This window comes from Lepisma saccharinum, chromosome 5 (genome assembly GCF_977018435.1).
Source record: "Lepisma saccharinum chromosome 5, izLepSacc3.1, whole genome shotgun sequence".
NCBI lineage: Eukaryota > Metazoa > Arthropoda > Insecta > Zygentoma > Lepismatidae > Lepisma > Lepisma saccharinum.
In genome coordinates this window covers 50211679-50229296 of record NC_139233.1, presented here as the reverse complement: position 1 = coordinate 50229296, position 17618 = coordinate 50211679, and the positions used below count along the sequence as shown (strand labels likewise).

The window sequence follows — 17618 nt, the reverse complement described above, 5'->3', positions numbered from 1 at the left end:
CGAAGAAATAAAGGTTAAGAAAAACAAAAATAAAAAGTCAAAAATTTTGGATTTGTTATTTTGATAGACACCAATTTTTTACAAAATTGTAAACATCCTGTTCAAAGATTGTCGTAACTATACACTAACTACAGTAATACTAATTTTATAATTTACAATGTTGTGCTGTATTATAAATTATTGTGTCATATTCTCTTTTAATTTTTTAATGTATAGTACATTTTGAATACAGTATATGGGTAAAGGTGTTTTTAATGTCCAAATTATGGACCAATCTGCCCACACCATTCCACAGTTAGTAAATTGTGTTTACTGTGCAGAATTTTGCTGTAAACTTAATCTCTCCAGTACCATTTCTTCTATTTTGGATATGGTTTCAAATAATCTTTATGGTTTTTACAGCACACAGGTTTTTGTTGAATAGTTTAAGTCGGCGTTTAAAATCAAGCGAAGATTTAAAAATTAAAATAAATTCCACTTTTTTTAAACCCAGTTTCTAATTAAAGATATTTTATATTAAAAAAAAAATTATGTAGTGTGTGTCCATTTTCTATGAACAAACGTTATTCTCTTGAATAGTAAGTACTGTGTAGTACTGTATTTGATTTAAAACAGAATGATCTCAAAATTTACTGTAAAATTGCCTAGAAGAGCCAGGGAATTCATTTTGGCACAATTAATGGGAACCCTAAAAGAAACCATTCTACAATTCATTTAATTGTGCAAAGTTTGTATATCCTAACATTTAATTCAATACAAAGTAAGTAAAATTTCACTTTGATACATAAGAAACTCACTTTTGCATTCTTTTTACAAGCAAACGTTCAGTGAAAATAAGTTTGACAATAATAGCAATTTTGCACATTGCTGAAGCATGTTCTCTTTTTCCTCCATAGGTTCTGGTTCCATGTTAGAGAATTGTTTTTCATTTTCAAGGTTTATTGACATTTCACCATCTGAAATGTACCAGTTCGTGGTGGATGGAGTGTTGTGCATGTAAGTATTGACAGGTTAATACCATCTGGTCCTTTAGTAGGAATAACAATGAAGTACTGATATAAAATGTACCAATATTCATATTGAAATATACGACTCCTATTTTTTTTTTTATTGGGAAACTGTTGAATGTATTTGAAGAACAGAATTGCAGATAACTTCCTAGAACTTCATTGCCCATATCTCCACAATTACCTTTCCACATTACTGCCCTGGCAATCAACATATGTTTACCAACGAGATACCAGTTTCTTAATGCCTCACTTCTGTTCGCACTGCATCATAGCACGAACAGCTCAACGTCGTGCAGTACTGATGTCTACACATTCATTCCCATAAAAAGCCTTCATTCTCCGAATGGGGACACATTTCCTGCAGTTAGAAACTCGATCACTGCATGCTGCTTCCGGCGTACTGACATAGTATGGTTACATGCTACCATTTTCCTTGCTATAGTTCAGCACCCTTTGGTGATGGAAGTTTGAAACCTACAATGGAGAAGTGGTAAAGTATGATGAGTACAATGCATGGTTGCTCAAAATCCAAAATGCTTTTACACCATAACAAAAAAATAGGAGACATTACTTTTCAGAATGCCCTCGTTATATTACAAACGTTCCTCATAGAACACGAATGATTCTCTATTCTCCATGCAGCTTTAGAACGAAGTAGGCATGGCACGTAAGTTACCGAAATTTGTATTAATGCGCAAGTTGGCCACTTTCTATTCGCTTGCATTGGCCCCTCCCTCCCAGCACACGTGTTAGCCTCAATGTCAGATTTTTCTACGTGTTAATAAGAGAATGTTTTTGAATAAGACGTATCTAATATGACTTTTTAAACTTAACTATTTGTTTTAAAATAAACAATGTTGTAAATATGAAAAATAAAATAAAATAAAAGCAACAACTTACCAACGACATCAGTTGTCTTCAGTGGGTAATATACCGTCTAAGGAGTCATCTTCCTCATCATACACGCAATCAGATTCGGAATCGTCGTCGAGGTTGATGATAAATCGTTCGACATCTGTTTCTTGCAACCCATCCATTTCCCACAGCGATTTTTCTTCGTTTTCCACATGACGAATACAATCCTGCCATTTCTTGGGAGTGACATTCTCAAGTCCTTCCAACAACAAGAGCTTTACATCTTGAAGTTTGAAACTTGTATTGTATGCTGCAACGTGTCCTTTTACCTGGCTCCAAATTAACTCTATTGGGTTCAGATTAGAGTGGTAAGGTGGTAAACGCAAAACAGTATGTCCGTGGTCCCTAGCAATTTCGTCGATTTCAAATTTGTCATAATTTGTTTTGACGGAAGTTACTTTTGTAAGCAGTTCGGCCTTTAACTGATTGACTTCGTGGGGAACGTTTTTGTTTCTCAGCCACTCACACTCAGTTTCACAGTCCTTTCTCCATGCTGTTGTCAGAATCCTTTCACATTTTACACTGTGGTAAGGAGCATTATCCATTACAATAACAGACTGTGGTTCCAATTGCAGACCAATGTTTTGAAACCAATCCTTGAACACTTTGCCGTCCATTTCTTCGTGGTAGTCTTTGGAGGACCGAGATACAAAAAACAGGAGTCCATTCTGTAGGAATCCATCATCGCTTCCAATATGAAGAATGATGATTCTTTCCTTTTCCGGTGGGATTCTTTAAGCCGACACTAAGACCAGATGAGAATGCATCCTTTCGGGTTTTTATTGTCTTATCTTGCCACACGCGGCTCCTAGTATGACCCTCGTTAACCCAAGTTTCGTCCAGATAGTATATTTTCCTACTGTCGATACGAAATTGACGTATTGCACGAAGATAGCGTCTTCTCCAAAGCACTATGTCGTCACGGTCAATAAGAGCGCTGCGATTCTTTCGGCGCACAAATTCAAAATTTAAATCAAGTAGCACTTTGTGCAGCGTCGAACGACTAATCTTGCAGATGTCTGGATCATTATTAATTTCAAATAATAATTTGTCTAAAGTAGGCAACTTTTTATCCAGGAAGAATCCATGCACTTTCCTTCTGATAGCAGCAAGTGCAAAATCGTCTAAAATGCGCGATCCGCGTTTTTGTTCGGCTCTCTTTCTTTTCGGAGTAACCACCTTACCACTCACTCGATTTCCTTGCGTGCCGCGTAAATACTTGTTTCCGAAACACCTGTGCATTCAGAAGTCAGCGACACAACTTGGTCCACACAACACTCTGGATTCTTCAGTGTAAGGTAATTGAACACGTTCAGCACAATTTTCTTCTCACCACTTGTCAAAGGTTTCCCACGGGGATGCTTGATAACACTTCTGGCTTCAGCCATTATATTAACAAACAATGACACAACCGATACAACACCACGTAAAATCTCGAGAACCACCACACGACAACCGAAACTATTCCTCCAAACTTTACTATTGAGAGTCATTGACCGCTATGGGACAGTTTTGCGGGGGTTCACAGCACAGGAAGCTATAAGTAACTGTTTGCTTGAGGGTGGAAGCAGCCTTTTCCAGGAAAGTAGTGTTTCCAAATATGATATTTTTACTGTGTACCTTAGCAACAAGAAATTGCAAGAAATAGTATGGTCTTGTTACGCAAAGATACATTGGAACATATTCAACTTTGTAGTTGCAAAGTTGGCTGTTCAGAAATTGGATACGATATCAGCTTTGTGACAATACTGAACAGGAATGGTGCGTTCTCTTTTAAAGATCGGGTAGCAACACTGCAGTTGCCAAGTTCGCCCATCTGCAAGTGAAAAGCCCGTGACCCCTCCCTCTACGGATTCCTTCTTCGAAGCAGTTGCCAGTGTATACAACTGGCACAGTCTTTTACATAATTGGGGAATGCAGATTTATGAATCTCAGCATGTTGTACGTGGGATTTAAGGAAAGGATAAATAGGCAAAACATTAAAAATACACGTGTGTAATATAGGGATTCGCTTGCCAGTCACTGCCAACCGAAATGGCGTTTTCTCATTCTGTCAAGTACAGAGTTTCAAGACTAAGACAACTTAATTCTGAGAATTAGCAACACTGCCCAATGCAGAGTGATGGACAAGTGGCTAAAACGTCCTTCATTCCAATGTGTAAATAACAACGTAAGTGCTTCACTAATGGATGATTATGAATCCATAAGCAAGGGTAAGGCTAGTAACTGCTTGGAATAGCATACGACGCTATATATTTCTAGTTTTTTAGACTTTTCTAGATGCACTATTTATGAGGGTTCAAAATGTCCACGGAGGAGCTGTTGCCAGAATCCACCAATAAGGCCGCACTGGCTTTCTCCAGAACACGTGCTTTTGTTTACATCCACTCCGTAGTAAAAAAAAACTGACTTTAGCTTCCTACATTAATGTAGTGGGTTTTGCTTTGAAAAATAAGCTGTGTATTGAGTATCATCCCCATCTTCGCAAATTAGCCAAAAGCGAAGTAAAATCAATCAATCAATCATCATGGCATCCTGAGGAATTGGCCAGAAGGAAGTAATGGCTGATGGGAAGTTGTTTTTGAGGAGTGGTATCCAACTGTGGTGCATGCATGGAGGTGGTGATTGAAGGACATGAAGAGGAAGAAGTTGGAAATGCTGTGATGTAGGGAGGAGTCTTTCTTCCTGCTCAGATTTGAGGTCTGCAAGTTTATGGAGTGCGGTGGTGGTAAAAGAAAAAGTGAGTGTCTCGCTCTACATTACATTGTTTAAAAATGTAAAAATAATTACAAAATGGCAGAAATTTGCACTAAATTACAGGCTATTCATAAATAATATTTGTTTATAAGTTATCAGTAACTTTTCCGATAGAGTGATATGCCTAAATCGGCTGATATTAATTGAGTACCAATAAAAAATTACTAATACTGATATCTGATATTCTACCATTCTGATAAAGAAAATTGTAATTCATACAAAATGTTTGGTGTTTCCTCGTTGCGAACTCTGTATCCTCAGTTAATCAAGGCAGTGGACCTTCGAAATTAATTGGAAAACATCTCACTTCACAACATGGAAACACCAAATGTTTTGTATGAAATACTGAAACCGTGTTTACCACATCCATCATAAAAATCGTAAATGTTCCAGGAGAACCGGAACCGAATAGTTCATTCATGTTTCATTAATGTATATAACTAGTTGACCTCAGTGGGGTTTGACTTAAAATCGAAAGACAAAGTTTTTTTTTTTTGTTTTTGTTTTTTTGCAAAAGACACATGGAATTATATATTTGTGTGAGGAAAAATGTGTGTACTTAAGATATTTATTTTACAAAACCAGCATATATGACTTATGCATTTATATTAATTAAAAGTGTAACAAAATGTCAGATTTTACCCTAAATTACAGGCTGTTTATAGTAGGTATGTGACATATGAATCTAGTGGTATCTGCTGATAAGTATTTTGATGTATAGGTTTATCAGTAATGTTACTGATCTGATATTTATCTAAATATCCTGTAATTTAGTGCAAAATTTTGCCGTTTTCTTATTGTTTTTTGTGATATGACGTTATAATTTATATGCCTTGGCTTCGTAAAGCAAATATATAAATACCCAGTTTACAATTCCAAGCAAAACTTACCACAGTTGCCTGGTTACATATATTAAATAAGGTTGTTTATAATCCTTTCAGTTTCTCCATCGATCATTTGTAATATTAATCAGACCAGTAGAACATTGGTATTGGCAAATCTTATATTGTTAAATTTATCACTATTGGTCTATCTCTATTGAAAAGTTTATGAAAATATGAGAAAGATAGTTTTCTGCAGTTTATTTAGGATACTATAAAATGTGTACCTTAAGGCGAAGGGGGACAATTAGAGACTCTCGGAGGTTTGTGGGAACACTGACCAAGGGAACGGATGAGGAGGCGTGGCTCTGCGAGAGCAGGCCAACTCCACAGCTGCCTCCCTTGTCCACTTAGCGCCCAATATAATTTATGACTGTTGATGGGAGCGAGGGACACCCAAACAAGTCCTCGGTCAATTTTCTTGCAATCTGAGAAGGAAGCCACCAGATGGGGCCAGAGAGAGAACTTGCCCTGAGATAACTGGAACAAGTTCATGAAATTTAAATTTTGAGTTTGTGCTGACATTTCTAGACTTTCGTTTTCGGTATCCAGAAAGTGCAGAAATCATTTACGGAAGTCTGAAACTGACTTTGACAATACACGCGACGGTATTTTCAATTTTTTTTTCTACATTATCTTTCGACGCGTAATATCATGCATCAGGGATACCATGAAGGAGAGCAGAGAAAGTGATCTCCGTATGTTTTTCTTTTATAATAAGACCTCGATTCTTTTATAATAATAATGGACTCAAATATGAACTTTTCAACAATAAAGTATTATGAATTCAATTACAATTTTATGATTTGTAAAATAATAATATTAATATACGTAATACATATTTTCTTAACGACTGAAAGTCAATACATGGAATCTTACTCTGCCACTCCTCCCTCCACAGAAAAATCCTTCGGGTGCCCTAGGTCGTCTGAGGAATGAAATGAATTAACTTTACTCCTATTTTTATGTGATAAATCAAATAATAATGTATTTATGGTTTTGGGTATTGTTCAAACCCCATAGCCTACATTACAGTTTACCAAAGTCTCCAACGGGGAGACATTATCGAACAGTAAGTCTCCGTCTCGTCTCGATTTTACAAAGTTTGTCTTGTTCTCGGTCCTGTCTCTATTTTCAAGAGTTTTCTCATTGGAATTTTGAATATTAAGATGTAACAAACTTGTACCAATCCCTTTGAGTTCTGAGATTTCGTGCGACTTTGGTTTAGGTTAATTTTTCAAAGGCCACACATTCTGATTAACCAACTATCCAACGAGACGAGAGTGTCGAACAGTAAGTCTCAGTGTCTTCAGTCTTTAGAGAAGCACGTCTCAACTTTGGTCTCGTCTTGGAAGTCAAGGAAAAGTTCCCCGTGCATGTAGCACCGTGCCGAGGAGGTACATTTAGTGGATGTGGGGGATAGGGCCCCACATATTCTCGATCTCGGCAGCTTTGGAGGTGATGTTATCAGCATCATGCTGCGACCACCTTTACCTCCCACGGTTTCCTCCAGGTAACCACTGATTTGAGGCTGGGTGAAAACCAAATCCGTTTTTAAGTGAGGACAAGGCCGGAAAAATTCCGACCTTAATCGAACCCGGGTATCCCGCGTGGCAGTCAGATACCATACCGACTAGTCTTGAAAGTCAGGTATCGAATATCAAACAGCCATCTCAGTCTCGATCGACTAGTCGCCAAAACCTGCCCTTCAGTCAACCGGTAAACTATCGTTTTCTACCGAATTATAAGTTTCCCGCAATCTAAAAATGTGAGCTATAAAGAGCGTCCGAAAAGTAAAAAACAGCCAAATGCGAAGAATACACACACACACAGAGAGAGAGAGAGAGAGAGAGATGTATGTGCGTGTGTACAACCATTATATATATGCATAAATATTATATATACAGACATACACACCCACACACACAGGGTGGACCAAAAGTCGCAATACAATAAGTTTTTCTATTTATTTATTTTTTAAAGTGTTCTTTCTAATGCGTGTTCATCAAGAGTGGAAGAAACGTATTGCAAACCAATGGTAACCACGTAGAGGATATTATATGAATACATTGTTTCTTATCACAACATATTTATTTGTCCTATGTATTGCGACTTTTGGCCCACCCTGCATATATATATCAGCCACGTATCTAGAAATATGTTTCGGGGGGTCCGAACCAAGTGTCTCAGGAATAATAATATTTAATAATAATAATGTTTAAATTATTATATAAAATTAAATCAATACTAATTACAATATATAAATTAATATTATATTATTATTACACGATTAGGTAAAATGACTATAAGAATAGAGATATAACAGCGCATATTCATTACGTAGCTTATCTGTAGTTAAAATCGAAATAATTTACATAAAAACAAGTGACCTGGCAATGAAATTATGTCAAATAGATAAATAATTGAATATTTACCGAATAACAAAAATGATGTTACATGTAGATGGAAAAAAGTGAGTTTCTGATTTATATTTTTTGCATAAATTATTTTGAGTAGTAGTGCACATAAATCTTCTTTGTAGTGTCATTCAAAGCCGTATGATTCCAATATAATCCTTGCCTTCTAAAAAGTTCAGAGGAAAATAATAACCATCGACAAATGCTAATATTTTCATTACTTCATTTTAGTACTTGGTAAGGCTCTCAGGGCGTCCAGACCCCCCCCCCCCCTAAATACGTTCTTCCAAGCCATATGATCCCAATATAATCCTTGTCTTCCAATAAGTTCAGAGAAAATTAGAAGCCCAATATTCACGAAGAAATTTTACAGTTGGAGATGGTGTGGCAGATTGGATTTTAACGAAGTCGAAGTTCCTGTCCACTGTGCGTTTGGTCCTGAAGTGGCAGCCGCTCACCCCCCCCCCCCCTCCATCACCATTAAATATTTTGATGCAAACCTACAAAAATAACATGGATATTTTTTTTTAAGATTTTGCAATAATTTAGATTTTCTTCTTGTATAAATGAATAGGTTGTCTCTAAAGAGATGCAGAAGTCTGCAGTCTACTATATTTAGTAATTTTAGTTTTATAACAATTTCTGCGAAGCTAGTAAATGTTCCAATTTGGTCGGGACAGTTCACCATATTTGCTCCCTCTTTTGACTTTTTTCGAACTGCAGTCTTCAGAAAATGCTATCTTTTTGTGGTTAATTCACATTCAGACATGTTCTTCATTATTAGGATAATTCCATAGTTTTGGTGGATACATTCAAGGTACGAATACATATAAAGAAGGAATGACAAAGAATGATGTCAGCCTGTGTGTGAATGTTGCATACATCTCTTGCTCTCTCTCTCTTTTTAGGGCTGGTAACAGCATTGGGTAAAAAAGTACTTCTACAGTCATTGATAAGACTTTAAAATTATATCAAATTGGACTAGTAAGAAATGCAGCTGTAGCTGCGAAGGCTGTTGTCATTGTCACCCTAGGCCCCTGGATCATAGAAATTAGACCGACCTGTTATTTCTCGTACATTTCTCACCTGCCTTCGTCGGGAATAAAACATAGCATTACAGGTTAATTTAATAGGAAACTAATGTCTTTAAAGTTTCTCATTTTTTGTACATCCACCTAGTTATTTTTAATTTGCAATCGATGTTGCAGATGTGAACAATAACACACACTGCTTTAATGAAGACTGTTCTTCTATTAGTCACATTTCTTGAATGCTATGTTCTATTTTCATCGAATTCAACGGAAAAGAGTAGGTGCATAAAATTTCTACAATATCTAAGTATGCCAGCTACGTCTAGGTAGGGGAGGGTGCAAATTTGGTGCAGGGATGCGAAAATCATTCTCGTCCTGGACACTGAAATCTCTAGCTACAACTCTGATAAGGAAATATTTCCTTTCGAGAGACCATTAATATATTTATACCATTATACAGGGTGGCTCAATAAGTCACTTAACACCCTCAATACAAGGCCACTGCGGCATGGAATTTGAAATTGGCGATGACCAATCGTTATCTGGCCAAGGGGGAACCACATTGACGCCACCCACACCGGTCGGCGGCCATCTTGATGTCCGCCATCTTGAATTCAACTTCAGAATTTTAAATGGGAAGGGGGTCGTGCGACATATCAAAATGGGCTAGAATTTCACGAGAAATGCAATGGTGAAGGTTTTTTCGACGTATCTTTAACCAGTAAAAAGTTATGAATGAATTCTTGTACCAATTTGCTCCTTTTCAAGGTGTTAGAAAAATGCCTTAAAATTTGTTTAGCGCTTCGGTAATGCATCGAGATCAAAGTGACGTCTATGGAGAGACGTTCGCATGCCATTGCACATTATTTTAATCGGATACATCCATGAAGAGCTGTGCATTATGAATGGTTGTCGCGAACAATTTACAGTGTGACGCTTCCATTGAATTAAAAGTCCTTCACAGTGACAAGGCTAATGTTTATGTTTATAAGGAAGTTCATAAACAGAATATGTGACCCTTGTCATCTGATAACTAACTTTGGACAAAAACTGGTTCATAACATTCCCATAAGTGTTCTGGTGTTCTTCCCTATTGAAAAAACTCTGTAAAAAGTACCTTCTTCCATAAGTAAGGCTGAAAAAAACTGTTTTATTTAACAAATCCAAGTAGCCCTAAGCATTTAAGGTTCCGCTGATGGAAAATTGACTAACCAATCGTGTTCCACACAGCATGCCACACCATTAAACTTACCAACACTAACCATTCAGCTTTGATCTGTCGAAAATGGGTTATCAGATAAAAATCATCGAATATTCTGTTTATTAACTTCCTTATGAACATAAACATTAGCCTTGTCACTGTGAAGGACTTTTAATTCAATGGACGCGTCACACTGTAAATTGTTCGCGACAACCATTCATAATGCACAGCTCTTCATGGATGTATCCGATTAAAATAATGTGCAATGGCATGCGAACGTCTCTCCATAGACGTCACTTTGATCTCGATGCATTACCGAAGCGCTAAACAAATTTTAAGGCATTTTTCTAACACCTTGAAAAGGAGCAAATTGGTACAAGAATTCATTCATAACTTTTTACTGGTTAAAGATACGTCGAAAAAACCTTCACCATTGCATTTCTCGTGAAATTCTAGCCCATTTTGATATGTCGCACGACCCCCTTCCCATTTAAAATTCTGAAGTTGAATTCAAGATGGCGGACATCAAGATGGCCGCCGACCGTGTGGGTGGCGTCAATGTGGTTCCCCCTTGGCCTGATAACGATTGGTCATCACCATTTCCATGTTGCGCGCTGCAGTGGCCTTGTACTGAGGGTGTTAAGTGACTTATTGAGCCACCCTGTAGAAGCATAACACAATAAATGTATGAAAATTTAATTATCATTTTAATAAAAAGCAATACAAAATTAGTTTGGTACATTTATAAACTAGCAAATTAATTCCTTTGACTGGTTCAAAATGTCAAGAAATTAGAAGATAGGTGAAATGTTTTTAATAAGTGAAACATTTCACCTATCTTCTAATTTCTTGACATTTTGAACCAGTCGTTAAAGGAATTAATTTGCTAGTTTATAAATGTACCAAACTAATTTTGTTTATATATGTTTATAAATATAAATATATATAAATAAATGAATTAATTAATGATATTAATGATTTAATAATTGACATATATTTCATGACAATTTATAATATATATATATATATATATATATATATATATATATAACCAAGGTTTCGGACTTGGCCCGCCTCAAAAACATCCTGGTACTGGCCTGATCGCACTCCCTAAATTTCTTTACGCACCCCCTCAACACCCCTAGATGATAAATCTAGGCGCCGCCGCTGCCTTTGCCTCCTAGTTTTGGCACCCAATCGCCTCTTCTGTATATAACCATATACCCAGAACATTTTGAACGGCACATATTCTTGTTCTAGAAATCGAGATTTGAGCATATTGCATGATCTAGGGCTCACGAATATTAAACCACGAAAGTCTCCACAATAATATATCCTTCGGAAAAAAGATCAAAATGTTATATTATTTACTATTATTAACTACTATTTGTCACAACACAATTTACTGGGGCAAGGGAGGGGTCTATCGTTAGATGGTTGTAGGGAATCTGAGAAAATGCTCGTGGGAGTATTATTTTTAATATACTCTTGGGAATATCAAACTTCCAATGGCGCAGAGATGCATAATATAATAAATCAACTATCCTTTCACAATGTGAGTTGATTGAGTTTATTTCACTTCGCTGTTTTTCCACTTTTGGCTAATCGCGAAGATGTGAAGATACACTCACAAAGAACACCCATGCCCTCACCGGGATTCGAACCTGGGATGAACCCTGCACGATGTGCTAACCACTCCGCCACGGAGGCCGGCATATGAACTGATCACATTGAATATTTCCGTCATTTGATGTAAAGTGAAGTTGTTGCGTTTTTTTCTCCATAAGGAATGAAGGGGATTCTATAAACATTTATTCATCATGATTTTCAAACATAGTGTATTGCTAATGAACTAGAAATTGCTTGCACTTGCAACATGGGGAGAAATTCACACTATATCATGTGGTATGGTTATATTTTAGTAGCAGTACCCATTCCGACGATGTAGAAATAAATGTGCACCTGGTACGAAACTGCCAAGTCTTCTAATATATGCAATTAATATGAACATCAAACCCAAATATGCACCAAGTGTTTTAAATCGAGTCAAATGAATTAATTCGTTGACAGCATGTGGATTTTCCTCAAGGAAAAAAATATGCAAAAATCCGCCGGTGAATCATCACCACTCATCTTCATCGTCGACATTAGTAAAAAGTGGCAAAAAAAACCAAAGGTAAATAGCAAAACTTTAAAAACCAAGCGGGACTCCAACCAAGTATAAAAAATTGAAGGGAAGGACTTCACTTCTCTATACATTGCTAACAAAAGTAACAAGAGTGAAGTACTGGCCTGGGTTTGTAAATAAAGATACAGAAGGTTCGAAACATGTAGGGGAATTCGTACCTGTAAGTCCCATGACGTTACTAACATCTTATACTAGCACGACGCCCTCTCTTTTTACTCTTGGAAACAAATGATTTTCAAATTACTGTCTAAATGTTGACATTCCTACAATAGCAACCAATGTCCCGGATGTTAGTTCCCCAACAAACTTTCACCCCGCTTACTTCTTGCCTTTGTCCTTGAAAATGTATCAGAAAGAGGTAACTTTTGTTACAGTGACAACAGTTAGAAAATAAAGTATCAGTGAATATATATATTCAGTGTTCGAAAAATCTTCTTCAGAGCTAGGTGCCAGCTTTGAAAAGCAGGCGCCAAGAAACCACCTACTAGCAATTGTGCATACTATAAGAAGCTGAGCCGGCCCCCGTGCCGGAGTGGTTAGCACATCGCGATACGAAGCAAGGGGTTACGAGTTCGAATTTCGGCCTAGGTGTGGATGTTTGTGTGTGTTCATTCATCAATTTCATCATATCACTTATCCCCATCTTCGCAAATTAGCTAAAAGTGGCACAAAAGGCGAAGTAAAATAAAGGAAGTCAATCAAAAATCGATCAATCTATAAGAAGCTGAACATCACCGTATTCAAAACATCGCTAAATCGTGCGAGAAAGCTGGAAATGGGGGGGGGGGGGGGTTGGGGGACAAAGAGTAAGAAATTGTTACTGATTCTATGGAATGTTCACAACGTTGATAAAAAAATCATTTGCTAAATACGTTGATAAAAAATTGCTAACGTACGCTGTACTGCAATTTGAACTTGGAATCTTTAAAATTTCATACATGCAAACTTAAAGAAAACGACAATACTACAGCAAAATATCACAGTCGCCAGGCTGAAATTTTTAGTCGACCTGGCGACAGGGATTTTTCGAGCCCTGTATATATATATATATAATAACCCATGGCTTGACAGCCCTCGAAGGGCCTTGGCCCTCTCTCCCATACATATATACTATATACAGTATATTAATAATTACTTACAGATTAGGGGTTAATTAAGTAATAACATAAGAAAATTGGGTTTGATTTTGTAAACGCATTGGAAATTGAAACTGATTATCTTTTGTTACAGTCACAGAAGTTAGGAAACAAAAATACTGATATGTATCATCTATCAGTGTAAACATTAGATTCTGGAGAATGCCTGGATAATTTGCCCATTCTTCGCAAATGAGGAGTTTATGAATAAATGATGCAAGGAAACCGGATATTTTTCAGAAAAGGATTGATACACACACATACATACATACATAGAGAATGAACTTTGATGGAAAACATACCACTTACAAGTTTTCTGAAGTGCAATTTAGATCCACTTTATGCTCAGGTAGGCAAATCGGGACTAGACCTACAGCTTGAAATAGGATCGAAACCACTGTGTCATGTGCCTCCAGCAGGAATCTAACCTGGAGCCAGGTCACTGGCACTGTCACGCTTAGCCAGTCGATTGTTCCTCAAGGACTCATCGGTTATGACGCACAAGCGGCTACAATCAGTACTCCTTGAAAAGCATAATGTATGAAAAATACACGAAAAATCTGACAAAATTTGTCTATTTGTGGATCACTGTATGAATCTGTTTGAAATAGTTCCCTTGTACGAAGAAAAAGTAAACATAGTATTCGATGGAATTCTGATCATTTCCAAAGCATTTCCATGATGGAAAGTAAATTCGGCAAAATACAGAGCATTCCCTGACATTCGCTATGAGACTCGGCGGAAAGCGGCCCGGCATCGGCGCTTGTCTTTCCCGGTGAATGGATCCGCGACAGTCGCTTATATTAAACCTCGTAAAAACGTTTAGAGTAACAGGGTCAGTTCTGAATAAAAGTGGAAAGAAAAATGGGAAAATAAAGTATACAAAGGCAATACGCACACCATCCGTGAGTTAAAAGAGAGTATTGTACGAAAAATCAGGAGAATGACAGTAGACGAACTTGCACGTGTAAATGTCAATTTCCTTCGGAGATGCCAGGAATGTGTTGCAGCAGAGGGACATCATTTTCAACACCTTCTGTAGTCAAGGTTAGTACACAATATAAAAACTGTAATTTTAATAGCCGATTCTAGCGACTGTCGCTGACCCGTTCACCGGGAAAGACAAGCGTTGATGCCGGGCAGCTTTGTGCCGAGTCTCGTAGCGAGTGTCAGGGAATGTTCTGTAGTAGTATGCTTGAAAGTAGGAAATGTAAAGTATATTTTTTTTCGTTTTAAACATACGTTCAGTGTGAAATTCACATTCAGTAAAAGCAAAATAAACATTCAATACACAAAAACCTGTCTATTTATCGTCCGAAATCACAGAGCATCCCAAAATTATCTGGTCAATTTGTTCAGGGAGATTAAAAAAAGCCCTATGAACAAAATAACACAGTTTTATTTCCCCCCAAGCACTAATAAATCATCGTTCTTGAAGCAGAGATGTCCCATAGTTTAATATATATTGTGCGTAAACGAAAAATTGCAATGAGGAGAGGTACAAGTTACAGTAAAACAATAGTTAAACAATGGTAAACCAAATAAATATGGATATAATGTAAATATGTACTGTATTTGTTCGGTTACATATACATTGAGACAAATCCATGAAGAATTACATAATTATTATAATAACTCCATGCCTCTCCTGCATTCTGCCCGTAATTTTCCAGGCTTGTTCAAGTACGTTACTGCATATTACAAGAAACTATAATATGTTTCCTGATTTTCTACCTGAAATCTATTCCCTGTTGTCTGCTTTGTTTTTCTACCGTCCCTACTTTTCAGAGCTTCCAGGGCCTTCTTGCCTGTCGCGAATCCCACCCTGCAAGCTTGTTTACTCTGGAGGACCCTTCAGAAATATTTTTCCTCTAAAGCGAACATGTGTATCTTGTTCGGTGACCAGTAGACAGACCTCTTCTCGCCCCTCCCCCTCTGCTCTCCGCAACGAGCCTCGATGGGTGAAGCGTGTGCCGGGGACAGCAGACAGGCAGAAATTTAACATTACGCATATGGGAGAATTACTTTACTGGTACTCTTGGGAATATCAAACTTCCGATGGCGGAAAAAACATATGATTGGTTAGAGGATCCATTGAAGATTATATTTTCCAAAGGAAAATACAAAACTCCCATTGGTTTAGCCGTAACTTGAATTTAAAGTTGCTCCTCCATAAGGAATACATGGGATTCTGTAAATACTAATTCATCATATTTTTCAAAGACCGTATAAGGCGTAATAATCAACTTAAGAAACCGCTTCCACTTGCCAAATGGGGAGAAATTCATACTCTTCATTTCTGGCGGAGATCTTTTTAGTAGCATTGCTCATTCCGATGATATTGGAATAAATGCATGCCTGGTGCGTTATTGTCCCTCTTCGCCTTAAACCTGTCAAGAGTTTTCTCAGGCGAATAAGAAAAGCAATTAATATATTATGTTGCATCTTATTATCCGAATCAATTTTTATATGATAATTGTAGTAAGGCATGTATTCTTGTTTTAGTAATTTAATATATCAATCGATTATACTTTACTGTTACATTTCAGGTGGTTGTATCTAATTGAAATACAGAAAAAGGAGTGCAATATTCATCACAGGTGGATGTGGAATGACAAGAATGAAAGTTCATTTCTCTCAAAAGATGACTTCCTGCTTCAATCGAGAAATTTCCTTTCTGCTGCACACATCCAGTCAAGTGTGGTCCTGAGAGCTTTAATATTTTGCTCTACCACGACCACCTTTTACACGCACATGACACATAAGCATAGCTCCATGTCAGAGACGCTGGAGCATAGAATTATGAGGAGTAGGAAGGTTTGGATAGCCAATGCATATGAGCAGCAAGCATCTAGAAGTTTGTTGATAAAGGAGGAAAAAGATTCAGGTGATGATCTATCAAAAAGCAATTCTTCGCCAAGGATAGGAACTTTTATGAATGTGAAGACTTCACCTAAATCACCACCAGGATTCTCTCCAAAGGTAGGGTTTGATTTTTTTCATTGCCATGTTTAACCTGTGAAAGGTGGTGTGTGAATCAGTACCTTTGAATATCACCCTTATCAGTTAATTGTGCCATACATTCTTTCCTGGAACCAGGGGTACAGAAATTTCCAGCTACTTTTTCCTTGTTGGGTCCCGTCCTTTCTGTACTGTCATCTTGTGTTTCACTCTGACTGTACGTTTCATACTATGTACAATAATATGGTAGTATCATATGTGTTTTAAAACACACATTTTTTTATTGGCAAAATATAGAATTACATGTGTTATATAAAAAATCGTAAGTTCCATTTTCCATGCCATTTTGCGCAGAATTGATCATGACTTCAAGAATTTTGCATGACTCACATATACCGTATTTACTCATGTATAATGCACACTCTTTTCAGGATCAAAAACGGTATATAAAATGGTATTTCGGTGTTAAAATGGTGAATAAAACTAAATTTGATTTAAACTATACTTATTACACAAAGTAAACATTTCCCTTCTAATAGCACATTTATGTAGTTACCAGAATATTAAGTTTATTCTGCACAAAGGACTTCATTTTTGCTTTTTAAATATTGAATTAATTAATTTTCCATGATTTGCATAACTCAGGATAATTCAGACCTCAGAAGATGTCACGTTGGTAAATAAACCCTAAATTTAGTTTTTAAGACTTCATTTCGCATTTTGCAGTTCATTTCGCATCATTTCATGACAAAACATGGTAGGAAAATGCACCTCATACCTTTCAAGAACATAAGAAATGAACATTACAGTGTGTTATATGCATGCCTCAACATATTACTATTAACGAATATTTTGAAGAGTTATTTAATTGTTACAATTTTCAACCTTTGGTATCTGTGGGAATCCACAAAAGTATTGTTATCCTTGTTGGTATCAGGTCAAAGTGGTTTCACCTCCATCATTATTATAAATTATTACAATATACGCTAACCTGAATTTGTTCGAGAATCTGAAGAAAATGAGATGCTGATTTGCCCATTTGTAATTTGTACCCATGGAACACTCTCGTGAGTGTGCAGTAAACATGACTCAAACTTGTTTATTGATGTGATACTTATCAG

General features: G+C 36.9%; 1 protein-coding gene across 1 annotated transcript in view; it reads left to right on the top strand.

The window, feature by feature from the left end:
- The window catches only part of Ino80 (chromatin-remodeling ATPase INO80), a 131020-nt gene that overhangs the window by 49752 nt on the left and 63650 nt on the right, over positions 1–17618 (top strand). The window contains exons 18-19 of the mRNA XM_083122516.1: positions 897–996; positions 16086–16518. Of these exons, the coding sequence (XP_082978642.1) occupies positions 897–996; positions 16086–16518 (533 nt within the window). The remainder of the gene's footprint in view (positions 1–896; positions 997–16085; positions 16519–17618) is intronic.